This window comes from Chelon labrosus (assembly GCF_963514085.1).
Source record: "Chelon labrosus genome assembly, chromosome: 7".
NCBI lineage: Eukaryota > Metazoa > Chordata > Actinopteri > Mugiliformes > Mugilidae > Chelon > Chelon labrosus.
The window spans coordinates 30,511,101-30,538,419 of NC_140343.1; the positions used below are offsets into that span (position 1 = coordinate 30,511,101).

At 43.0% G+C, this 27,319-nt stretch overlaps 1 protein-coding gene across 1 annotated transcript; it reads right to left on the bottom strand.

Annotated features, from left to right (window-relative positions):
• Window positions 1-10,222: 10,222 nt before the first annotated feature.
• LOC311490363 (beta-1,4-galactosyltransferase 6-like) lies at window positions 10,223-26,911 on the bottom strand (the record flags this gene model as incomplete). The annotated part of the gene is made up of 7 exons (XM_084547807.1): window positions 10,223-11,251; window positions 17,679-17,801; window positions 18,012-18,199; window positions 20,217-20,333; window positions 21,498-21,622; window positions 21,797-21,910; window positions 26,824-26,911. The coding sequence occupies 7 exons, from the start codon at window positions 26,909-26,911 to the stop codon at window positions 11,146-11,148; spliced, it is 861 nt and encodes a 286-aa protein (XP_084403933.1). The 3' UTR covers window positions 10,223-11,145.
• Window positions 26,912-27,319: the final 408 nt, after the last annotated feature.

A 27,319-nucleotide genomic window follows, 5' to 3' on the forward strand; every position in this document is an offset into this window, starting at 1 on the left:
TCCAGGTTGTCTGCTCCTCTTCCTCTGCACTTTCATCAGGTTTCTGTTGCCTGAGGCACTCACTTAGCAGTTCATCCTTTGTGGCCATTGTTCTGATGTACTCTTGGATTTTTGATATTTCATCCTGGATAGTGGCCTTGATGCTCACTAGTCCTCAGCCTCCCTCTTTCCGCTTAATGTACAGTCTCAGGGTACTGGATTTGGGGTGAAACCCTCCGTGCATGGAGATGAGCTTTCTTGTCTTGATATCTGTGGCTTTTATCTCTTCCTTTGGCCAGCTTATGATCCCAGCGGAGTATCTGATGACTGGTAGTGCGTACATGTTGATGACTTGGATCTTGTTCTTGCCATTCAGCTGACTTTTCAGGGCATGCCTTACTCTCTGGAGTTATTTGGTTGTGGTTGACTTCCTTGCGGCTTCCTCATGGTTTTCATTAGCCTGTGGGATACCAAGGTACCTGTAGCTGTCTTGGATATCACCTATGTTGCCTTCTGGTAGGTCGACCCCTTCAGTTCTGATCATCTTACCTCTCTTTGAGACCATCCGGCAACACTTGTCCAATCCGAATGACATCCCTATGTCGTTGCTGTAGATGGTCGTGTGGATGGAGTTGATTTCTTACTCATTCCTGGCGTACAGCTTGATTTCATCCATGTAGAGCAGGTGGCTGATTGTTGCTCCACTTCGGAATTGGTACCCATAACCACTCTTTGCGATTATCTGACTGAGGGGGTTCAGGCTTATGCAGAATAGCAGTGGTGATAGCGCATCTCCTTGGTATATGCTGCATTTGATGTTGACTTGGGCAATTGTCTTTGAGTCGGCCTCTAGGGTTGTCTTCCACATTCCCGTCGAGTTCTGGATGAAGGCCCTTAGGTTCCTGTTGATCTTATACAGTTCCAGACATTCCAGTATCCATGTGTGGGGCATTGAGTCGTAAGCTTTCTTGTAGTCGGTCCAGGCAGTATACAGGTTGGTCTGTCTGTTCTTACAGTCTCGGGAGACTGCTCTATCGACCAGTAGCTTGTGCTTGGCTCTTCTGGTGTTGCTACCAATTCCCTTCTGAGCCCCGCTCATGTATTGGACTACGTGCTTACTCATCTTAGCCTGACAGGGCCTTCCATGTTGTGGACAGACAGGTTAGTAGTTGAATGTGATGGTTCCCTTCTGAGGGTCCTTCAGGATTAGGACTGTCCTGCCCTGGGTTAGCCACTCTGGGTGGGACCCATCCCTCAGCAGCTGGTTCATCTGTGCTGCTAGGCGTTCATGGAGTACAGTTAGCTTCTTCAGCCAGTAGGCATGGGTCATATCGGGGCCTGGTGCTGTCCAGCTTTTCATCTTTGACACTTGGATGTCTGCCATTGAGATGGTTACTGGTTCTTGTTCTGGGAGGTTGCTGTGGTCAGCTCTTATGTCCACTAGCCATTGGGCATCTGGGTTGTGTGATGCCTCTCTTTCCCATATGTCCTTCCAGTATTCTTCCACCTCAGCTCTTGGTGGGTCTGACCGGTTGTTATTTCCCTGCCACTGAGAATACACCTTGGCTGGTTCAGTGGAGAACTACTTGTTTATTCTCCTGGCCTCTGCCTCTTTGGTGTATCTCTTCAACCAGGTGGCCAGTGCTGTTAGTCTCTGTTTGGCAGTTTCGAGTGCCTCAGGTAGAGAGACACTGTTGTACTTCCTGGGTGCCCCTTTATTCACCATGTTGCCTTTCTGTAGCTCTGCTAGCTGGCTAACTTCTCTCGGTGTTGAAATTATCTTGGCCTCTAACCATATCCTCCATGGTGCATGCTGCCTATTATGTTTTGAGCCCATCTTGTGTCCAAGCATTTCTAGGATTATTGTTGCCGTACTGTGTATCAGCTTATTGGTCTCAGTGATGGTTTCCGTAGGGATTGTTCTTAGTGCAGCATTCACATCCACTAGCAGATCTTCTGAGGGTACTTTACAAGTCAGCTTCGGTATTTGTTGGGGGTTCCAGGTTTCTAATTGGGCCATGATCTTCCTTCTCAGGTCAGCAGCTCTTGTACTGAGGCTGTTGGTATTTGTTGGGGCTTGGTACCCAATCTCTGATTGTGGGGGGTGATGGTGGCATCCCCCTGCTGACCTGTCGTCCTGGCTCCCCCTTGCCGTAGCATTGTTGTTGTACCTCATTGTCACCGGTCAAAAGTTTTAGAACACCCTAATTTTTCCAGTTATTTATTGCAATTCAAGTCGTGCAAATCCAATGAATAGCTTGAAATGGTACAAAGGTAAGTACTGAACAGCCAGAGGTTAAAAAAAAGGTGAGGTGTTGGAACACACTGTGGTACCAGACAATCAGGAGCATCAGGTCAACAGTATTGTACTGCAGAAAGCAGTGAAACTCAGAAACTGGGGGAAACTCTGACAGGAAGAGGTCTGGCAGACCCAAAGCCACAACTGAATCAGAGGACATGTTTCTGAGAGTTAACAGCTTGCATGATAGGCAGCTCACAGGACAACAGCTTCAAGCACAGCTTAATAGTGGTCGTAGTAAGCAAGTCTCAGTTTCAACTGTGAAGAGAAGACTTTGAGCTGCAGGTTTGACAGGACGAGTTGCAGCAAGAAAGCCATTGCTAAGATGTCAGAATAAGACAAAGAGGCTCGTCTGGGCCATGAAACACCGCCTAGTTGGTCAGAGGTTCATCCTACAGCAAGATACCTCAGGAAAAAAGAACAAGATGGTAAGCTTGAAAACATGGCGTGGCCAGCACAGTCTCCAGACTTAAACCCCATCAAGCTGGTTTGGGATGAACTGGACAGAAGAGTGAAAGCCAAGCAACCTACAAGTGCCAAACATTTATGGGAATTTCTGCAACAGACTTTGGAATAACCTTCTGAAGAATATTTGATTTCTATTGTAGAAAGAATGTCACGAGTGTGTTTAGCTGTTATATCTGCCAAAGGTGGCTACTTTGATGAGTCAAAAGTTTAGAATAGATTTTGGTCTATAAATTGATTCCATTATTTCTTTTTCAACTCAAATTGCTTATTTGTTCTATGCTCTCATTTCAGAGTGCAATGAGACACTAAACTTTTCAGTAAAAAAATGGAAAAGCTGTGGTGTTCTAAAACTTTTGACCGGTAGTGTGTGTGTATATATATATATATATATATATATATATATATATATATATATATATATATATGATTGACTTGTTTCTGTAAACAACCAGAAACTGGTGGAAATACCTGTTGTTGTTTCTGTAAACAACCAAAACTGGTGGATATACCATGATCTCTGCAAAACACTGAGAACCTTCACAGACTAATGAAAAATAACAAATATTATCTTTCACACAGGATGTAGCCACACGATAGGGCACTAAGCAGAAGATGGTAGAGAGGGTGCTGGAGTAGCTCCCAACCATAGGATGTGTCCTAATTGAGGACAGAAAACATGGCTACCTCAACCGAACCTGGCAAGATGTTTCTGTGTTGAAGTCCATCAACACAGCAATGAAGCCACTGGCAGTCTTCACAGACAGCCTCTCAGGAGAAAAATACATCACAGTGTCCTCAGTTAAGCCTGTGCTGTCCAAGGTATCGTGGCACCATGGAGGAGGCAGAGGCACTGGATGATGTCGATATTTTTGAGTGAGTTGTTGTTTAACATCACAGATTTGATAAAAATAAATAAATAAAATATTCTTATGATATATTATTGATGTGGGGCAGCACAGTGGCAAGGTGGTTAGAACTGATGCCTCACAGCGAGAAGGTCCTGGGTTCGAATCCATGGGCCGATTTCTGTGTGGAGTTTGCATGTTCTCCCTGTGTCTGCATGGGTTCTCTCCGGCAGAGGTTGCGCTAGACTTTTTTCATTGTCCGTCATTTTGACTGACAGGGTCATACAAATTCCGTCATAATCCATTTTTACCAGTCACTTTATTTTTTAAATGATAATATGACATTCAATAGCATTTAATTTTTCATTTTCAATTAATATTCAGTAGCGGTGGAAGAGCCGAATCTTTGGCCAGCCATCAAAGACGACTCAAGAATCATGAATCTAGAGTCTATTTAACCGGCTCAGTTGAGTCCTACCACATTTGATTGATATATAATCAATAAACTGCACCATTCAAACATCTTACATCTCACTCGGCAGAGAATCAAAACTTACTACCCGACTTGACCACTTGCAAACTAAGGCACTCAGACACTCACTCACTTATGCACAATACGCAGAGAAATGAAACTTAACCGACTCATAACCGCTGCTCGTGGATCCCTGCTTAACCGAGAGTCGGCAGCCACTCACTTGGCCGGCAGAGAAACGAAACTTAACTGACTCTTACACTACTAATCAAGAGAGACAAGAGCCAGTTAATGTGCTCACTTGCCACCAAGTGGTCTGGGGTGTGAATTGCAATCTGTCAAAATGACAGTTTGCCTTCAGATTTTTGAGAAGCCGTTTTAAAAAAAACGGTCAATGACGGAAAATATTCGGTTAACGCGACCCCTGCTCTCCAGGTATTCCGGCTTCCTCCCACCATCCCAAGACATGCTCATTAGGTTAATTGATGATTCTAAATTGGCCGTAGGTGTGCGTGTGAGTGTGAATGGTTCTCTGTCTCTCTATGTTGGCCCTGTGATAGACTGGCGACCTGTCCAGGGTGTACCCCGCCTCTCGCCCGATGTAAGCTGGGATAGGCTCCAGCAGACCCCCGCGACCCTTAACAGGAATAAGCGGGTACAGAAGATGAATGAATGAATGAATATATTATCGATGTCAATCAAAATCCACTATCACCCTTAACAATAGCGTTATTGTCGAAAGAGGACAGATATCACAATATCCAGTTGATCCGAAAAGTTAAATCTTGCAAGTTGCAACAGCAGACTGTCAACGGTCAACCAGCTATCCACTTTTTCAAATTCATCAGCCACTCAACGTAGGCCACGTAAGTAACGGTCCAGGTGCGTGACGTGACCGACGTCACTGTGGCCAGAGCTGATTGCTGCCCATGCACTCTGGTGAGACAGACAACAGAGACGTGGTGAGTGAAATGCATCAAATTTATGTTTACGATAACGTTTGTTTTTGAGACAATGCATTGGCAGTTGGCATACAAAGACAATTTCTGTCTAGACTCTAGGCTGAATGTTAACAAGGTCCGCTAACGTTTAGCTATGTGGCTAACGGTTAGCGTTAGCGAACGATTAGCATTAGCCTAAAATGCAGCTCGGGAAAGGATGGACTGCACTGTTTTGCTGTTAAACTTGCTAATTCATTTTGAATAAATGATATAAACGAACCTAAAATAGCGGACGTTTTGTCGTAGGGGTCGTTTTCCTTTTCCACGTTTTTTTTTTATGGCTAGTTAAACATTAGGGCTACTGCCATAGCTTCTGCTAGCTGACCATTGGCGTTTTTTTTTTTTTTTCTGCTTGCAAATATATTGTACTTCAATCCAAAAATAGCGTTTAAAAAAGGCAGCTGTGGACTTGTAGAGTTTTTTTTTTTTTTTTTTGAGAAGACGTTTCACAACTCATCTGAGGAGCTTCTTCAGTTCTGGGGGACTGGTGGGAAGTTTGAGGTTTAGGAACTTATATTGAAACTATTGTTTGTGTAAACAACCATAAACCGGGTCAGTTTGAATGTTGGGTTTACAAACTGCAATTAACAAACCTACAGACTCTTTTTAGGAATCTTAAAGAGTTATTTTTATTGATTACATATTGATACTGACTACTCATTGTTATGTCTGAATAACGTTTAGTTTTGTGTTCTTATTGTGTCCAGTTGGACTCTGTTATGTTATGCACTGCAAGTGACAGGTTACTGTGTCTTTAAGGTTTACAGCAGTGATTTACGGTAAGGTTGGAAAGTGTAAGGTGTGCGGCAGTTGAGTAAAGGCAACTTGAGCAGACCGACACGGTGTGGTTATTGAGTCCTACGCAAACATAATACTCATAGTTTGTGTAACACTGTAAATCCTTGTTTTTACATGTACATAAATTAAAAAAATGCATTGAAATTTCTTGTACAAAAAAGTAGATGTAGGGGAAACACTTGGGATCTGACACCAGAATATTACAGTAGCCATATTACCTAATGATACAAAAATGTTAATTTCCAATCATTTGTGCTTTGTGCCTGTATGTTTCAGCTGCTGTAAGGCGTAACTGCCTAACATCTGGGGCCACAGACCAGGAAATCGACTCAACCATCAAAAGATGGTTACATCTCTCTCCAGGTAGAGATGATGGCAGACTGGAGAGGATGAGGAGAAAGCAGGGAATGGACAGCACCATATCTTAAACTCGTGCTGAGAGTGGGGAGAATCCAATTTGTCCAGTTTATGGACATGTGTAGAATCATAAATGTACAGTTTTAAAATTTGTTAAATGTGCAGGTGTGTGTACTGTGTTGATATGACTATAAAAAATAAACATTTACTTATAATACTGTAGTTGTTTATATATATATGTATATATATGTGTATATATGTATATATATAATCAATCAAATATGGCACATAAATTAAGTGGCTGAGTTAAGGTTGAATTAAGGATGACATCAGCAACCACTTCTGAAAATGGTTTGGCCCACCATAGGACCAGATTAGGGCCAGCTCTGGTTGCAGTTTGGCTGAGTTGTGGGCCCTATTTGGCATGTAGCTTCAGATTTGCATATATTATGGGTGTAATGGTACATGTATTCGTTCCGCGGCGTCACAATTTGGTGCACACAGTCAAACGGCGGATACGTCTGAGTGAGTAGCCCATGGGCATGGTAGTAGTGGGAAAAGGGGACCTGACTACCCAGGGTCCGATGAGAGGGCCCATGAAAATCCTGATTTTGTTATTTTTTTGGAAAGAATTGGGCCCTCCAATTAATTGGTGTCATAATGTATTTCAAATATATTGATAACATCAACTGAGAGAATGACCTTTGTGTCCCAGCCCTCTCAGCATATTGGACATTCTGGGGGCCCCCTCTTGCAGACGCAAAATGGTTTAGTCCTCCCATAGACAGCGGCCAGCGACAAGTACGTCAATGAGCCCAGGTTGAATGACCTGGAGGCTAGCTGTCATCATGCCGCCCAAAAAACACAAATTGGGGTACCAGAAAAAGAAAGAGTGGAAAGAAAAATAAATAAGGCAGAATGAGGGGAAGCAACTGTTAACTGCTTTCTTTCTGAAAGGTGAACCAAGTTTACTTGTTGTGTAACTGCATCCAATTAACGTTAACGTTGTCGTGGTCCAGAGTCAGTGGGCATTTACTGGGATGGAAATTACATCCTTACATCTCGTGTAAGGCTTTAGCAAAGCTTTATTTCTTTTTCTACAAGCTGAAGAACAATTTTATTGAAAAATTAGATAGGTGTTTGAGCACAAGTAGGCCAAATGCATCAATTCAGGTGGTGAATGAAAGAACCAGTCATCGGTATAATCTGATCTGATTTTAGCTTAAAACCCTATTTATGCTTGCTTATTTATAAATAAATGCCCCAATTTTTTTCCTCACGCGCTTCGTGCACTGGCATGGATAGGGGTCCACTGACATTAAGAGTGTACAGGGCCCAGAATTTGGCCAGAAATTAGCCTAGAGAAGAAGAAAGACAGACGAAGAAGAAAAGTAATGGTGTGGAGCATGGAAGGATGTAGTAAGAGAAGTGTGGAGTTGGAAGAGCCGCCGGCTTCATTTAAATCACCAGTGTGGGAATACTTTGGTTTCCTGGTGCAACATAACGGCGATTGCGCGTGAGTGGTGGACCACACAAAGACTGTCTGCCAACAATGTTTCTTGGAAGTGCGGTACATCGCTGGAAACACATCAAATGTGCTAACGCACATAAGAGAACATCACCCCGATATGTCTGTCACTGGTGCGAGGTGTGAAACAAGTTAGTTTCGTTAGTTTCTTATAATGAGGTTACCAAAGTTGCCAGTTGCTACTTGACTACCTCAGCTTATCCCTACAAGAAATTGTGCCTTTTCTTTTCCTCCAAATGAATAAAAAATGAATGAATGGTATGAGAACCCTCCTAATGCATTTGTTTTATGTTTTATTCTATTTTTTACTTTTATAACAGGAGGTGGTTTTTAGGTTTTTCATTCTATTGGTGTCTGTTCAAAATAAATGAAAAAAAGCTAGTTTTATACATGGTGAGTTTTTGTTGCCGTTTTCCCATTGTACCGAACCTGTACCAAAACCGTGACCCCCCCACCAAAGTCAGAATCAGAATCAGCTTTAATGACCAAGTATGTGCACATACAGGGAATTTGACTCCGGTAGCTTTACTCTCTTGTACATAACACACAAACTTAAATAAGTGAAGAAAATTAAAAATAAAAATAAGATAAAATAAAGTAAATCTCAATCTATACACATAAAAATATAGAATAAGAGCAGATATATACAACGAGCCGGGGTTTTGTACAGTGACTATATACAGTAGTGCAGTTATTGTTTATTGTTCATGTGGATGGACTCTCACACTGTGACTGCTCAGAGTTCAACAGAGCAACAGCCCGGGGGAAGAAACTGTCCTTGTGGTGGGTGCTCTGTAACGCAGGTCTGAGGGGAGGAGTCTAAACAGGTTGTGACCGGGGTATGAGGGGTCTGTGGAGATTTTACTGGCCCACTTCCTGACCCTGGACCGGTACAGGTCCTTGTTGGGGGGAAGGTCGGTACCAATGATTCTCTCCGCAGACCTGACTGTTCTCTGCAGTCTGTCCCTGTCATGTCTGGTGGCGGATCCAAACCAGACTGTGATTGACGTGGTCAGGACAGACTGGACTATTGCAGTGTAAAAGATGATCAGCAGCTCCTGAGGCAGGTTGAACTTCCTGAGCTGACGCAGAAAGTACAGCCTCTGCTGGGCCTTCTTCCTTACAGAGTCTATGTGGGAGGTCCACTTCAGGTCCTGTGAAATTGTGGACCCTAGGAACCTGAATGACTGTAGGGACTGTCCTGTTGAAGATTGTGAGAGGAGGGGTTGATGGGGGTCTCTTCCTGAAGTCCACTGTCATCTCCACAGTTTTGAGCGGGTTTAGCTCCAGGTGGTTCTGACTGCACCAGTGGACCAGCTGTTCCACTTCCCTTCTGTATGCAGACTCGTCGCCGTCCCGGATGAGTCCAATGACGGTGGTGTCGTCTGCAAACTTCAGGAGTTTCATAGAAGGGTTACTTGAGGTGCAGTCAGTGGTGTGAAGGGAGAAAAGCAATGGGGAGAGAACGCATCCCTGGGGGGTCCCTGCAGAGTCTAGGTGGTGCAGGATGTAGTGGAGAGCCATGTTGACTGCATCATCTACTGACCTGTTTGCTCTGTAGGCAAACTGCAGGGAGTCTAGCAGGGGATCCGTGATGTCCTTCAGATGGGCCAGCACCAGTCATTCAAAGGATTTCATGACCACATACGTCAGGGCAACTGGTCTGTAGTCGTTTAATCCTGTGACAGGGGACTTCTTGGGAACCGGGATGATGGGGGAGCGTTTGAGGCAGGAGGGGACCTCACACAGCTCCAGGGAGTTGTTGAAGATCTGGGTGAAGATGGGAGCCAGCTGGTCAGCACAGACTTTCAGGCAGGACAGAGACACTCCATCGGGTCCTGGGGCCTTCCTAATCCTCTGTCTCTGAAAGAGCTGACGCACATCCTGTTCGCAGATCATCAGTGCAGGCAGGGGGCTGGGTACGGGGGTGGTTTGGGGTGCGGCTAGTCCTTTTGTGATGAAGATGGTGGGGGAAGTGCAAGGTGTGAAAGTCCTTTCGAACCTGGAGTAGAAATCACTGAGGTCCTCAGCCAGGTGGGGGCTCCCCACAGGGTGGGGGGATGGTCTCCTGTAGTTGGTAATGGTCTGCAGGCCTTTCCAAACAGAAGAGTCGTTGGCAGAAAAACGGTCCTTCAGCTTTTCAGTGTAGTTCCTCTTTGCAGCCTTGATCTCCTTTGTCAGCTTGTTCCTGGCCTGCTTGTACAGGTCCCGATCCCCACTCCTGTAGGCCTCCACCTTGTCCTGGCGTAGTCGTCTCAGTTCTGCAGTGAACCATGGTTTGTTGTTGTTGAACGTGCAGAAGGTTTTGGTCTGCACACACATTTCCTCACAAAAGCCGATGTAAGATGCCACAGTGTCAGTCAGTTCATCCAGGTCTGAGGCTGCTGCTTCAAAGACGGTACGTACCGAACCATGACTTGTGTATACCGTTATGCCCCATATACACACACACACACACACACACACATATATATACAGTTTATATATATGACCATTTTTTTTAAAACTGTGAATTTGACAGATTACAATTCACACCCCTGACCACCTGGTGGCGAGTGATGTTATTAATTGGCTCTTGTCTCCAGAGGTGGCAAAAGTATTCACATTCTGTACTTAAGTAAAAGTATGGATACTTGTGTAAAAAAATACTCTGGTAAAAGTAACGAGCCTGTTTTTCCAATGTAAGGAGTAGAAAGTAGGCTACAGATATTGGTGTACAAATGTAGGGAGTAAAAGTAAAAAGTCGTCAGAAAAAGAAATACTCAAGTAAAGTATGGATACCTGAAAAATCTACTTAAGTACAGTAACAAAGTATTTGTACTTCGTTACTTGCCACCTCTGCTTGTCTCTAATCGCAGTTTCCTGGTACACCGATTACACTGATGCACACGTCACAGCTCGACTAACGGATGAACCGGATGGTTTGATGCCTTTCGCCCTTGCAGTTTGTCCTGGGCAGACACTTTAGCTACGCAGAAAAAGATAAATCATTATTATTATCCTGCAACTTCGTTTGCATGGACCCCTAAAAATCGCAGCAAAATCAGTAGGGATCCTGCAACTTCACTGCATGGACCTCAAATAAAAATCGCAACAAAATCAATAGGGATCCTGCAACGTCGTTGCATGGACCCCTAACTAGATGATCGCAAGCGATCATAAAGGGGTCCATACCGTGGCGAAGTCATCCCCAAGTGGGACGCAGAGGCATAAGTCACCAGTAGCGCCCCCTATACACCGTATTGCACGAAACTTGGTGGGTTTGTAAGGAGTCATCCACAGATTATTATTGTCAAATTTCAAGCAGTTTACTCTGGTGGTTTGTGAGATATAAACATTTAGAAATTTTGTAGTTTACAGTAGGGACCTTTTCTGTAGATGTGAGAAAAAAAGCAGCTTTACCTCCCAAGAAACTGCACCTCCCCTCTGTGGTGATGAGGAATTGACTTGTACTTGCCGATCTCTCCCTCTGGTCGTGTGACATTCAGATCAGCATAGTACACCCTGCGGAGAAATTAGGCTGCATTACAATTACCATTACTAAATCAATAAACATGCCACCTTGACCCAAAACAATGGCACGCTATTCAAAATGAAAAGAAGTTATCGCTGTGAGAGTGAAAAAAGAAAGAACTAGGAAGAGGAGAAAAGAAAGCAAGACAGAGATAAGTGAAACAGATAATGAACATCAATAATAGTACTTAATAGCTAACTGAATGTTGCTAGTCTATCGTTAATCTTAACTAAGAGAGATCAACATTCAAATACAATAACTATATACAATACATTTCTTTTGACATGATAAGGAAGGTTTTCTTCTTTGGTCATCATATCCATTTTAGGGGTCTACATGCAGAGGGCAGTCAGAACCATCTACCCCCAGAAGTCTAACAACCAAACCATCTCAGCCTATGATCAGGTTGATGATACAGGCATCAGCACAGGATGAACCCAGACCCAGATATCCGTAATTCTGAAGCAAAAAAAGTTAACGTTTCACTTATTTTTGTTTGTGTAAGATTATTTATAAGACACTGGGGATGAATGCTGGTGGGAGGGAAAAATCACAGTAAAGGGAGCGGCTTATGGTTCTTGTAAATTCACTGCAAAATAATCTGTGTTGCCCCAATTCAAAATTGTACACTTGAAAGGTGACATGGTGAAGGCTGGAAGGAAAGTCACGTCCCACTACTTCATAAGAACTTTGCCTGGAACATATTATTATATTATTTATCATTCATTCATTCATTCATTCATTTTCTATACCCGGTTATTCCTGTTAAGGGTCGTGGGGGTCTGCTGGAGCCTATCCCAGCTGTCATCGGGCGAGAGGCAGGGGTACACCCTGGACAGGTCGCCAGTCCATCGCAGGGCTATATTATTTATCATTCGAGAGAAAATTATAGAAAACCAAGAACAATTGAAGGTTGTTTTCAGCACTGTAGCCAGGCAGCCAAAGAGTAGACCCCTGAACAAACTTCTTTAACTACTAATTATTGGAGAAAAATGTTTCACAACTTTTCCAACTGTCAAAGATATATTGTTAAGTACAGTAGAAATGTTTGTAAGGCCTAATCTGTAGTACAACTCAAGTTTGGACAAACTTTCTATTTCAATGTTTTTTCTTTATTTGTTTTATATTCTACATTGTATATTAATACTTGGATGACAACTTGTTGAGTGAACTTGTGGAATTTCTTGCCTTCTTTATGTATTTGACGCCATCAGTTGTGTTACACAAAGGTTGGTACACAGCTCTTTACAATGAATGGTCCTATTCATCTGCTGATCTAAACATGGGCGTGGTGGGGGGGGGGGGAAGGGGACCTGACTACCCAGGGCCCGAGTAGGTCCATGCAATGAAGTTGCAGGATCCATACTGATTTTGCTGCGATTTTTAGGGGTCCATGCAAACGAAGTTGCAGGATAATAATAATGATTTATCTTTTTCAATGAAAAGTTCTCAAAAGAACTTTAGCAGGGTTATTAACTATTAATTTTTATGCCGTGCAACAGTATAACTCCAAAGCTAATATTTTGTATACACCCAAACTTTATCAAACGTCATATCATTGATAATATCCAATAAAGGTTCAAAAAAGGCAACTGGACTTGTAGAGTTTTTTTGAGAAGACGTTTCACCACTCATCGGAGTAGCTTCTTCAGTTCTAGGAGACTGGTGGGAAGTCTGAGGTTTAAATAGGAACTCCTCCTGAAAAAAAATGCTGTTATGCTAATAACCAGAAACTGGTGCAGCTAATTTCCATTAACGACTGGGCACTTACCTGTTGTTCTGATGTTTCTTTCAAACCATCGGTCTTCTCTGGCTAAGATTTGGACGTTAGGAGTAAAGGATGCCATCTATGTCAGACTGAAAAAACCTTCACTAAACAGAGGAGGTGGACTAAGATTTAATCTGGCATCTATTTACAATACAGTTTTAACTTCTGTCCCCAAGAAGTTTCAATCTCATTCACACCTTGACACTGGAGCCTCTGATGGACAAGAGTCGTTAGAGCACCATTCATAGGGAAGAGGAGGGGGACAAAAAAAGTCCCTCCCTGAACAACAGGTAAGTACCCAGTAGGGATGGGCGATATGGACTAAAAAATTTATCCCGATAATTTCTGGTATTTATCATGGTAACGATAAAAATGACGATAAATAAACACCAATTCAGCCTAATCTTTTTGACTATAATGCATCGGCAAGTTTTGTCTGAGTTTTTTTTTTTTTACCGGACTCCTTGGATGAAGTCGATGCTGCTTCTGCATCCTTGCGCATTTTCTGTCTTTCTTCATATTCTGGTTTGTGCTTGTGTTTGAGGTGGTGGAACAAATTAGTGGTGTTACTGTCCTTTTTATGCACTATTTGTTTGCAAACCTTGCATGTTGTAATTTGCTGCTCCGCATCACACTTTTTAACCCCTTCATGCCTAGTGTTGCGAATTCACGATGCACTGTTTCCGTTCAGACTGCAGCTGAAATAACGCATGTAATACTCCAATGTTGGTTTGTGCACATTCAAAAAATTCCTAGGAACCTTTTGCAAGCGCTAGTTTCTCGTAGGACCGGCCGGAGTGGTAAGCAAAAATACAAATATTTAATTTCTTTATATAATTGAAAAATCAATTCAGGCATTAAGGGGTTAAAACCAAACCAGATAATGGAGGTGGAGCCTCATTTAGGAACGACCTCCTCGCTGCCCAGCGTATCTGCTCCGCCTTCCGCCATTGTCAATTTGTCAATATTCCATACGTGTTAGGCTGCGAGTGTGTTGCGCACATATATACATCATCAATGGGAATTTATCGTTTTTATCGCGGGATGACATATTCTTACCGTGGGGAATGTTTTTGACGATATATCGTAAATGATGAAATATCGCACATCCCTAGTGCCCAGTCGTTAATGGAAATTAGCTGCACCAGTTTTTGGTTATTAGCATAACAGCAAGTTTTTTCATTTATTTAAACCTCAGACTTCCCACCAGTTCCCTAGAACTGAAGAAGCTACTCCGATGAGTGGTGAAATGTCTTCTCAAAAATAAACTCTACAAGTCCAGTTGCCTTTTTTGAACCTTTATTGGATATACCATCACCTGGATGACTGAGAACCTTCACAGACATATCATTGATAATAACATGATTCTGTACAAGCACCCCAACTTTTCTGGCCCTTGGTCTCTAGGAGGTGGTACACAAGCAACATTTCAATATCTCAAAAACTGCAATAGCTAAATTCATGATATTGGGCATACACAACCTGTAACATATTGTGTAGACGCCCATCAAGTTGCGTGACATTACGTCTACAGGGGGCGCTACACATGACACTGAAATATTTTCTATGACTTCAACGCCTATAATCTTTTAAGTATTCACCCAATCCTTATGAAACTTAGCAGCCTTCATTATAATATGCTTGCATACAGTCATGCCAAGTTTCGAGAAATTCGAGCTGTAGGGGGCGCTACAACGACTACATTTTCATATCTCACTAACCACCACAGTCAACTGCTAGAAATTTGAAATTAGAATAATCTGTGGATGACTCTTTACAAGCCCACCAAGTTTCGTGCAATACGGTGCAATAGGGGGCACTACTGGTGACTTATGCCTCTGCGTCCCGCTCGGGGATGACTTCGCCATGGCATGGATCCCTTTATGATCGCGAGCGATTATCTAGTTAGGGGTCCATGCAACGACGTTGCAGGATCCCTATTGATTTTGTTGCGATTTTTATTTGAGGTCCATGCAGTGAAGTTGCAGGATCCCTACTGATTTTGCTGCGATTTTTAGGGGTCCATGCAAACGAAGTTGCAGGATAATAATAATGATTTATCTTTTTCTGCGTAGCAAAATTGTCTGCCCAGGACAAACTGCACTTGTACCAGCATTCATTAAGTCATCCTGTAGGTGTCTTGCAGTCCCACTGGAGTTTTCTGTAGTTGTCCTGACAAAGTTGCTAATGAATTTTGGGCTTTGTTCCACAGCCAGGCAGCTTGGCCCAATCGTGTTTTTGCAATGTTACATTTTTGGAAATCTTCTTATATCCAAGGACCTTAAGGTGTGATTAAATAATCTCCTCTCTCGGCTTTTGTGAAATCTCTTTAGTCTTTCCCATGATTCAAACTCACCTTGAATACCTTCATGGAAGGGGTTTATATATGCATCGAAGCTAAAGCAAATGAAGGATCATTATAGAGTTCCCAAAGGCTTAATTATGTTTCTACACCACTTTAGGCCACAATAACTGTCAGAAAGCTTTAAGCACAACAACGTTATATAGGAGATATATAAGAGGAATATATAAGAAGCAGTAAGATGCACGAAGGCAGTGCCGCAGGCTAAGCAAGGTCAATGGGTGAACTGGGAGAGTGTAAAGAAAAGGAAGTTGAAGTGGAGAGAGCTGTGGAGCATGGAGGCCAGCAGGATTAGATTTATGATAGGGGCCACTTATGATGTGCTGCCAACTCCCCAGAACCTAAACCAGTGGGTAGGTGAGGATGCTGCCTGCCCACTGTGCACTTATGTATGTACGCTTAGCCATATTCTGATAGGTTGTAGGGTTAGTCTTTCCCAAGGACGATATACCTGGCGTCACAACCAGGAACTGAAATGTTCAGCAGCTGCAATTGAGGAAAAATGGGTGAAAGTAAATTTCATGGCCGTTAACAAAGAGAATAGACACATCAAGTTTGTACGGGAGGGAGAAAAGCCTAGACTAGCAAGCATCAGGCATAACACGGGACAGCTAAGAGTAGGAGGAGCCTGGGAGATGAGGGCAGACTTAAATGAGTGGCTAGTTATTCCAACTGAGACACCTAGCACCCGACTATGGCCAGATCTGCTGTTGTGGTCTGAGCCAGAGAAAGTAGTCTATTTTATAGAACTTACTGTCCCGTGGGAAGATAGATTTGAGGAGGCTAACGAGCGTAAGAGAGCTAAATATGCAGATTTGTGGCAAAATCGGCGATTGCTCTTCTGAGCAAGCTGGGCATACACGGAAAAAAACAGAGGACTGCGGTATGCAACATGTCCCGGGCAGCAGAGAGAGCAGGCAAGTGGCTTTGGGTAAGGAGGAAGCATGTTAGCTGGGGAGCTCGCTAAAGGTAAGGCTGGCTGCATGACTTTAGTGTTTGCGAATCATGATAGATTTGGTCAATTGGTTCAAATCTACCGTGGTTTTCCCCGTTGATGCAGACTGAACCACAGTAGATTTGTTTGTTTGGTTCGTGGTTCAGTCCCCATCAACGTGGCGAACCACGGTAGATTTGTTTGTTTGGTTCGTGGTTCAGTCCGCATCAACAGGGTGAACCACGGTAGATTTGTTTGTTTGGGTCATGATTCAGTCCGCTTCAACGTATCAGGTACGTCTGACTGCTACATAAAAGGGCTAGGCTAAATTATTGAAAGATTAGTTGCTGATAGTCACTGAATGGTGAGAAAAATGGGGTTGTGCAGTGGTATCGTGGAGGGGGGTGACTCCAGGACACTGGAATTCACTGTTAAGCCTTCTTGAGGTGTCGTGGGCCTAACTTAACAAAACATCGGTGAAGGGAGGTGCCCACTTGAAAACCCCAATGACATGCTGCATAATGCTGTTGACCAGTCCAGGTATCTGATGTCTTCATGTTGGTTGGTAGCGATATTTCTTTGTTTGTTTAGCTGCTGAGTGGGACATACAAGACACCAGCATTTACTTAGTTCATTTAGATTGTAGGTTTAATCGTCATATCTCATGACTGTAGGTTTGTTAGGGTTTCTTAGTTGGACAGGGCCTCTAAATGTGTTTTGACTGGGATCTTGGCACAAGGGATTGTAACATCTAATCCTGTGTATTAATGAATGATAGGGATTGAATAATTGTGACATGGTTATCTTAACAAAATCTACTTTTGCACAGAAATACTACATCATGCATTTTCTGTGTTTTATGTATCACTCAACTGATAAAGTCATCCAAAGCAGAAGCTTGCTCTTTGAAAAATCTTTAATTCATAAATCTTTAAAATCTTGTTGGGGTTGAATATTTCTGAAAGCAACTGTACAGACAAAGGTAAGGCAATTTAATTCATTCATCTTCTGTAACCGCTTGTTCCTGTGAAGAGTCACGGGGGGTGCTGAAGCCTATCCCAGCTGTCATTGGGTGAGAGGTGGGGTACACCCTGGACAGGTCGCCAGCCTATCGCAGGGCTCACACAGAGAGACAGACAACCACTCACATGCACACCTACGGCCAATTTAGAATCACCAATGAACCTAATGAGCATGTCTTTGGACAGTGGGAGGAAGCCGGAGTACCTGGAGAGAACCCACGCAGACACAGGGAGAACATGCAAACTCCACACAGAAAGGCCCAGTCGGCCCATGGATTTGAACCCGGGACCTTCTTGCTGTGAGGCATCAGTACTAACCCAGTAGACTCACCTGTTCCACAAGTCATCATCCTCTCCTCCCCAGCCCCAGAAAGCATTGGGAAAGCCATTGATCTTGCGGAACTGCTCCACAGTGAGTCCGCTGACCCCACCAAAGAACTCGTTGTATGGAAGACTGGAAACAACAATAAACACGAGTTAAGGAGAGATCCGCATGATCTAGTCATTCACTCTGTCCATCAGTGATATTATAAATTGCATCCAAGTCAAACCTCAAGTTAATTTATCATTGCCACAGAAGTGTCGTGGGAATAGAATCCTGTTTCAACACATCTACAGTTAATCTGGAAGTTAATTTCAATTTCAATTGATTTCTGACACTCACATGTACATGTATTTGTCCAGCTTGGCAGCAAAGTGGCGTGGCATCTGACCACACCCGTAGTAGTTCCGGTCATTCTCTGGGATATGGTCAACATCGTGGAAAATGAGGCAGTCCCAGTCCAAGTCCTTCATGGCCTCCAGGAATCCAACATTAAAAAGCATGGCTCTATTGAAGGGCTGGGTCCCACTCTAAACATAGTTACATATGCAGTGAGCCTGGTGCTGGTATTATCAGGGTTTGTACATACACTGCCTGACCAAAAGGAAAGTCACAACCAAAAAAAAAGGTCACACACTCTAATATTTCATTGGACCACCTATAGCTTTGATTACAGCAGACATTCTCTGTAGCATTGTTTCAATAAGCTTCTGCAATGTCACATGATTTATTTCCATCCAGTGTTGCATTCATTTTTCACCAAGATCTTGTACTGATGATGGGAGAGTCTGACCACTGCGCAAAGCCTTCTCCAGCACGTCCCAAAAATTCTCAATGGGGTTAAGGTCTGGACTCTGTGGTGGCCAATCCATGTGTGAAAATGATGTCTTACGGGACCACTCTTTCACAATTTGAGCCCCATGAATCCTGGCATTGTCATCTTAGAATATGCGCGTGCCATCAGGGAAGATAAAGTCCACTGATGAAATAACCTGGTCATTCAGTATATTCAGGTAGTCAGCTGACCTCATCCTTTGGGCACATAATGTTGTTGAACCTAGACCTGACCAACTGCAGCAACCCCAGATCATAGCACTGCCCCTACAGGCTTGTACAGTAGGCTCTAGGCATGATGGGTGCTTCACTTCATCTGCCTCTCTTCTTAACCTTCTTCTTATGTGCCCATCATTCTGGAACAGGGTAAATCTGGACTCATCAGACCACATGACCTTCTTCTCTTTATGCTCCCTAGCAAACTGAAGCCTTTTTTTCCAGTTAGCCTAAGCGATTAGTGGTTTTCTTAAGGCTACACAGCTGTTCAGTCCCAATCCCTTGAGTTACCTTCACATTATATGTGAGGAAATGCTCTTACTTTTACTATTAAACATAGCCCTGAGTTCTATAGTTGTTTTTCTTTGATTGATTTCACCAAACGTTGAAGTGATCACAGATCACGATTAATCAGGATTTTTTTCCGACCACATTTCTACCTGGTTCCCCACTATCCTTCCAGTTTGAAATTATGCGTTGGACAGTTCTTAACCTAATTTTAGTAGTCTGCAATCTCCTTAGATGTTTTCTCTGCTTGATGCCTGGCAATGATTTGACCCTTCTCAAACAGACTTTTCCACGACCATGGGATGTGTCTTTAGACATGGTAGTTTGAGAAATCAGAAGCTACTCATTGCATCAGTTGGGCTTAAATAACTTGTTGTCAGCTGAAAGATAATCACCCATGCAGTAATTATCCAATAGGAGGCTCACCTCTTTGGTTAGTTAAATCCAGGTGGCGAATTTTTTTTTGGCCAGGCAGTGTATATGATCAACCGAGTCAACTGACATGCATAGCAACTATGAAACAGTCGAAATCTGCTTTACGGGATGATACAGGCCAGGAGATTATAAAAAGTGTCAGTGCTGGTGAGCCTTAAAACAGATTCATAGCTCTTTAGTCTGCGTGGGACATGGTCTTTTAGAATACAAGTTACTATATTAAATGCACTAGTCTAACTTTTCTGACTTTGTTAAAAATTGATTTACTTAGATTCTCTGATGGCAATAAGAAGCAGTGTCGAAGAGAATATGGTATCATTTGTCAACCAGCTATCAAGAAGATTCATCTCTCTTAAATGGTCTTGGTTTTTATACATCACGTTTCACTTATTGGTACTCAAAGTGCTTCACAGTCACAGTGACACATCTACCCATTCGCTCACACAAGCACACAACAATTCCAAGCACTGGGTGCAACTGGGGGTTCAGTGTCTTACTCAAGGACAATTCAGGACGTGGCATGTTACAGGGCTATAACCACTAACCCAGTAGGATAAACAGACTTAACTTAAAGGAAATGGAAAACTGCACCAACATACTCAAATATAATGAATGATAGAATTAAATGTGTTAGAATTAAAGAAGCTTAATTTCTTCCTGAAAACATAATAGGATGAACTTTCTGCCAATCCTTTTAGATATATCTATAAATCTATAAAACAGCCATTACCCAAAATGACTGAATAATAAAAAAAAAAACATGTAATACTGCACCTGTTCGATGACATAAAAGGCAAACTGCAGACGCTGTCTCTGTAGCATCGGAATGAGGTGTTGGAAGAGGATGGGAAGGTGTTCGTGACGGTTTCTAAATGGAATCAGGATGGCCACCTACAGATATTAAGAGTCAGAATCAACACATATGTATGTCTAGATCTGTTGTCTATCAATGCTCTATTCTTTCTCCAGGTTGTAAATGGTAAATGGCCTTGCTTTTATATGGCACTTTTCTCCCTATTGGTACTCGAACCGCTTTTACAGTCACAGATGCATCTACCCATTCGCTCACACAAGCACACACATTCACACACCAGTGGGAGCAACTGGGGGTTCAGTGTCTTGCTCAAGGACACTTCGGCATGTAGCACATTTCGGGGATCGAACTGCTAACCCTCTGGTTCGTGGACAACCCGCTCTACCTACCACAGCTGCCCCTGTTCACTGTCTGGTTGTTTCAGTGGTTTCTTCTGTTAAAAGACAGTTTTTCCTCCCCAGTGTTGCTAATTGCTTGTTGTGTTTCTTTCTAAAATACTGTAAAATTTTGACCATAGCACTGTAAACAAAGTGTCTTGAGATGTACTTATATTTGAACATCCACAATTTTTTTAAGTTTCTGCATAATCAGTGGATTTTCACACAAGTCCTGAAAGAAGACAAAGAGAATCCAATCAAACAAATGAAACTGAAAATTTAAGCCTTGATATGTGAAAATTAGCCAACATTAGCCAACATTACAAACTATCTATGAGGTGCAAAAGTAAGTTCAAATCTAGGATTACAAATGAATTACGTGTTTGTGGAATTATATCATGGCACGGACAAAGGAGCTTTCTGAGGACATCAGAAAAATCATTATTCATCAGCTCATCAGACTGGAAAGGTTACAAAACCATCTATAAAGAGTTTGGAATCCACAAATACTTTCGAATCCTACTAAACAACAAAGTCCTGACTATAATCCAAAAAGAAATGTTACGGTAAAACCTGAAGCAAGGTGTTTATGTGAGGTAATCCACCAACATCTCAGAACTGAAGCGGGACGTACTCTGTACTGAAGAATGGGCTAAAATTCCTCCAAGGCACCATACATGGTTGATCAGAAGTTATTGGAAATAAAAATACTTTTAGGCAGAACTGTATGTTGCAATTTGGCACTAAATCAGTTTTTCCCTTGGAAGAAACAATCCTGAATTGCGCAATCTGTATCTTCATATTATGCTTAGGAAATTTATTTTGTAGGACATACAGTAATTACACTTATTTGTGTATACCCACCTTCCAACGAGCTCTGCAGTCCTTTGGTTTCCAATGGCCTCCAAATTCAATGTCGAAAAACTTGGAGAACTTGTGTTCTATCTCTTCCATAGGGATCTCTGTCATGTTCACTTCCATAAGGCCCTCTGTGTAAAGTATATTTAACTGGGAGGTTATTTCATCCACATATCAATGTCAAGAATCAGTAACAAAAAACCTCACTGCACAGAACAACAAAGAAAACCAGAAAGAGTGAACGATTCACTGATCACTAAACCCCACCATCACTAAACATTTTACTGGTGCACCAGTCTACTCACTCATAGAAGGTAATCGTTCTGGGCAGGGGAGGTTCTGGACATAGGTGAAGTTCTCAGGTAGGTACGTAGTTGGCTGGGCCAGGTATTCACTGGAGTTACTGCCATCAGGATAGTCTGCGGCAAAACCCCACAAAATCAGGTATAATGGAGTACTTCAGATGAAAGTCTAATTTTATGCAGGAAAGTGATTTATGTCATAAAACTAAGCTATCTATTTAGTGGAATGGTAAAGTATTTTTTATTGGCAATCCCTGAACAGAGAAACTATAGAGGAACCATTTCATTCACTGAATTTTTCTCGCTGGCATCTTTCTGGTGTCTTAGGCAGTCCCACTGAGAAATTTAAGGAGAACTCAACATGCAAAAGGAGAGGAAACAAAAAAAACTTTTGGGACAATCCTTTCTTCTGAAATATTATCTGTTGTTACATCTGTCTCTGATGACAAAGGCAGACCTGGATGGCAGACCCCAAGATTTAGATTTAGATTTAGAAACTCATATGCAACTTCTGCTAAGATGTAGCCTGGCTCCGCCTGCCTACGTACTTCCGCTCATTTGCATTCCCTACAGTACTCCGTCTGGAATAGCTTGATCCGCTAACGTTTACTCCGGCCAACTGGTTGGCGAACCAATCAGCGAACAGAGGGCGGGTCTGAGAGCGATTACGTTTCAGTTGCGCGCCGAGTTTGAAATGTTTACACGAACGGAGACGGATATACTCGAAGCCATTCGCTCCGTTGTGGATATGCTTCCTGGCATTACAGCACTTTTATTCCAATTTCGCGTCCTTAATTTCAATGGGGGATGGTAGAGTAGCGATTTGTTTACTTGTTGCCTTCTTGAAAGCAGAAGTACGAGGCAGCAGAGCCTGAAGGCTCCGGCGCATAACATACGTCATTACCAAACGTTAGTGATTGGTTAAAGGAACTCCGATGATTTTAAACCTCAAACTGTGCCCTCCCACCAGGAAATAAACGTTTGCCAATGGAGCTAGGCCAGACTCTCTGCGAAGTCAGAGAGTCTGGTATCCAGGCTAGCTAAGATGCCCCAGATCCATGTTAACACCGCACTGTCTTGGTGGGCACGGTGTTCTCCACGCAGAAGTTGATATAGTCAGTGATGCAGTGGGTCAGACTATCTATGTCCTCCACGTCATGTGCTCCACACAGCACCTCCCAGTCAGTGGATTCAAAGCATTCCCTCAGCTTCTCACTAGCCTCCTCTGTCCATCTTCTCACAGTCCTTGTAGTTGGGGGCTGTTGTTTAACTACAGGTTTGTAGACAAGTATGAGGTGGACCAGGTTGTGATCAGAGCGACCAAGTGGGGGGAGGGGGGATGAGCTGTAGGCATCCTTATCTTATCAATCATGGATAATCCTAACCACCATCTCCACTATATAATAGATAGCAGTCGTGGATTGTGTTGGGCCTGTGCACTAAGGCACTCAATATTGGGGATTGGCTATCATAAATAATTAATAATTATCAAAAATAATTATTTATCATTAAATAATTGGATCTAAATTACTAGATCCCTTCTGAGAAGAGAAAAGATAGCCAATTAATCAAATCAGTCTCATAAAATATACTAAATTGTCAATTTGGATTTCTGATTAATAATTAACTTAAAGGTCCCGTAGGCAGGATTGCGAAGATCCAGGACTTAGCCAAAAAATTTGAACATCGACAACTTCTCAGTCCCTCCCCCCTTTCCGCTAAAGCCCAAAACGGTCTCCCAAGCCCCTCCCCCCACAAGGGAGAGCTGTGCACAATAGAGCGCGTGCATATTGGCTCTGCATACTGTGCACGAGCAGAGAACCGAGAGAGAACGAGTAAACAAACTAGCATGGAACACACCGACGTAAGAACAACAAAATAGTTTTTATAATACCCTTCGTTATTGCTAAATAATTTGACCTAAAGTACAACGTTATACTTTAGGTCAAAATATTTAGCAATAGTCAACTTTAGGACAAAACCAAGGTTAGGATGTTTCTGAAAGTAGCCTACATCGGTGATGTTTGCTATCAGTAACAGTTAGAAGCATTCATTGTGGCGTTTTATTCCACAGTTTAGATTTATCAATTTGCTATGTGGTAGATATATGACCGCTACCTGTTGATGTGGTTATGAAATGCGTGTGCATGAGCAGTGATTGACACTCCGTTAGATACACCCCTGGGCTTGATTGGTGCATCTGAATATGGAGCGTTGGATGTCTTGCAAATCGCGCTACAGGCTCTAGGTGGGGCCAGAGGAGCTGAATTTTTTTTAAAATGACCTGCTTCATGCAATTATACTTGAACATAGGGTCAGTTTCAGCAAATATGACAGAAAGTTAGTTTTATAAGGCTTTCCTACTGCACCTTTAATAACTATAAACAAAATTACCACATTAACAACTAGTTAAGGTGAAGGAATTTAGAGTTCTTGACAGTGTAGAGGTTGGCAAAATTCATTCTTGTGCAACATTAAACAGACAACAGGTATGTTTAAAAGACATTTATTAACAAGAATAAAAGTAAAAAACATATGATCTAACTACAGTGTACTTTATACAGTGGCGTGTGTGTGTGTGTGTGTGTGGGGGGGGGGGGGGGTCAAAATGGCTGCTGGGGGCCTTGAGGCTTTGAACCACAGACATATATAGATAGACGCGTCATTGACTGTGGAGGGACGTGCCTAAAGCGCCGCCATCTTGGTACAGGGCTAGCAGAGGCAGCAGTGCATGTATGTACGAAGGAAAGAGGTACTCCTCAATCTCAAAGTAGAATTATTCGCTGAATTTTGGACCGATTTCCAAACGTATTGATCCGTCAAAAAACGTCACACATGTAGCTATGATAAAAATATGGTTTTACTACCCAAATACAAATTTCACTTAATGTTATCAGCAGACTAGCTTCTGACAGAAGATTGTAAAGAAAAGATGCCGGACTTCAACTGAGCGGTTTATGATCACTTTTATTGTGTAGAAAACCCATTCCTCCATAGATGTAATGCACTGTAGGAGCGAGTGGCCCTGTTCCAAGATGGCCGCCCTGTAGGCACACCGCTCTAGTAGACGGCAGCGCTCAATGACGCGTCTATCTATATATGTCTATGCTTTGAACAAAGAGAAAACAAGATGGCTGCTGAGTAGGGACACTCATGTGCCATGTGCTGGCTGAGTGCCTGTGTGGAATGTGATAAGAGTTTTATGAGATGCCAGGTTAGAGGAAGGATGGCTAGTTTAGCATGCAAGAGATCCTGAGTCTATGTGTTGCATAATCTAAACTAACATCAACTTAACAATACTCTAACCTTACAGCCGAACGATCACAACAACTCAATAAAAACAAATATCACATCAAATCAAAGTTTAACAGTTCAATTCTTAGCTTAGCTTGACTATGCCCAGGTCATACTACCAGCTTTGGTGGAAAAGTCAATTCCTGACTTATTGCTCCTTTAGCTGGCTGTTCCTGATGGAAGGGCCGTGCTGAGAAAAGCTGGAACTCTTTGTGTGTGTTCCTGATGGCAGACATTGGAGGGAAACCGGCTGCTATTTGAAGTCCTTTGAAGTGGCCTGTTAGCAGCTCAGTGCTAACTAGGCATGTGGCTCCTGTTGGTTGGGGGTTTAGCCTGCAAACCCTCTTGGCTAAAAGAAGACCTGGTGCAGATTCTTCAAGCAGGATCTCGCTTTGCTGCTGTAAGGAGGACAGGCCTGGGGTAGCTGCTCTTTGTTAGCAGACTACCTAGCAGCCAGCTGCAGCTGAGCAGCTGGAGGTCCAGGAGAGGAGAAGAGTGGGGGAGAGTAAGAGAGGTGGAAGAGAGAGAACACAGGCCAAACAGAGCATTTTATATGACCTGATGCCACATGCCACTGTCAGCCAGTGATAACTGCTGGGTCAGTTTTCACACCTGGAGGAGTTCTGGTGCTTGCCTTTGTTTCCAAGACAAAGACAAACATGTGGTTAACTTGGTTATGCATGGTGAGCTTCCACAGCTCGCCACCAGGTTCAGGTCCCAACAACTGTCAGGGCCAGAAAGGCCATCTAGCTAGCGAGCCTGACCCTGCTTGGGAAAGGCTGTGTCCGTCACATTCAGGTCAGCCGCTATGAGCGCTACCCTTGGCTGACAATTTGTTTCTTAAGTTGAGGTGAGTAAAATGAATTATGTTTACATCTTTTATGTATATTTTTGCCATTTTATTGTGTCTACATTCATGTTTCTGCTGGATTGGTGTATGTGGTGCTGGTGCGCAGCTGCAGTGCAGCAGTGGGTGAATCTCGCTATATGAGATACCCGTCTATGATGCAACGCTGGGTTTTATTGCGTATCCGTATTGTGTAAACGTCCCTGCTCTGCCGTGTTTGGGAGGAGCCGAACGTCACCGGAAGGACCCGAGTAGTCCCGTGGGGATCACGAGGACAACACTATGGAACGGCCCCAAAGGCAGCTAAGCTAATAGCACACCTGCAGAACGTTGCACACTTGCCTACGGTTATGACAGTGTTAAGCAGAGCAAAGTCATAATTATCCATGTCGCCACCTTGTGTCTGTTGTGCGTGAGTGTACATTTAGTGTTTATTGTTTATGCTGTTTTCCGATGTACATAGTGTGGATCTGGACCGGCCGCTATGTTCTGATACGTACTTTCGCACACAGAGTTGTTTACATTAGATATATTACCACAGACTGGTTAATATGTTCACCTTAGTTTATATATATGTTCTAAACATATATAGTGCGTTGATTTGAACGGAACATTGTAATGATCCGGTCTGAGGCGCCCCCGTGCGGCCATTTCAGAGTATTATTCTGATCTCAGATGTTCTTTCTTTGTATCGCTTTTGTAGTATCCTTTTGTAGTATCATGTGTCTGTTTAGTTCACAATCATGAGAATTTATTTCTAAAACATATTAATATATTTATTATTTGTATACTTCAGGAAACCACAACGAACGCATCCTGTACACTGTTCCTGTGTGAAACCAATAAAGAAGGTTAAAAAAACCTCTGAAATAGCTGCAGTTTTTCTGACCGAAGACTAAGGCCAGACTGTGTACGCCAGCATCCAAATTATAATCTACAAGTGGTTCTTCGAGCCGGATGTACACAAGCTGCGCCATGGCTACAAGTAGAGGGTATTACGATGAGCAGCCACCACTGAGTCCCCGTCCCAGCAGGGTGCGACACATTCCCGGACATCTGGAGGACTACGAGCTCTGTTACCCGTTCCAAACCCTTCATCACACTATAACAAGGACAGTGTCACCGACGACATCAACATTTGTAGCACCACCCAACATGGGAGGATTCCTTCCCCATTCTGTGCCCACATACCAGTCCTATGAGAGCCCTGATGAGAGACTTCAGCACCTAGAGGCACGCTGGCAGACTATGAGACACCAAATGAGAGAGCTGGAGACTGAAATGGACAATGTAAGACTAACTCCTCACCCTCAGGTTGGCTATACTCACCCCACATATCGCTCATATGAATATGCTGCAGATATGCATCCATACGGGAGCCTTCC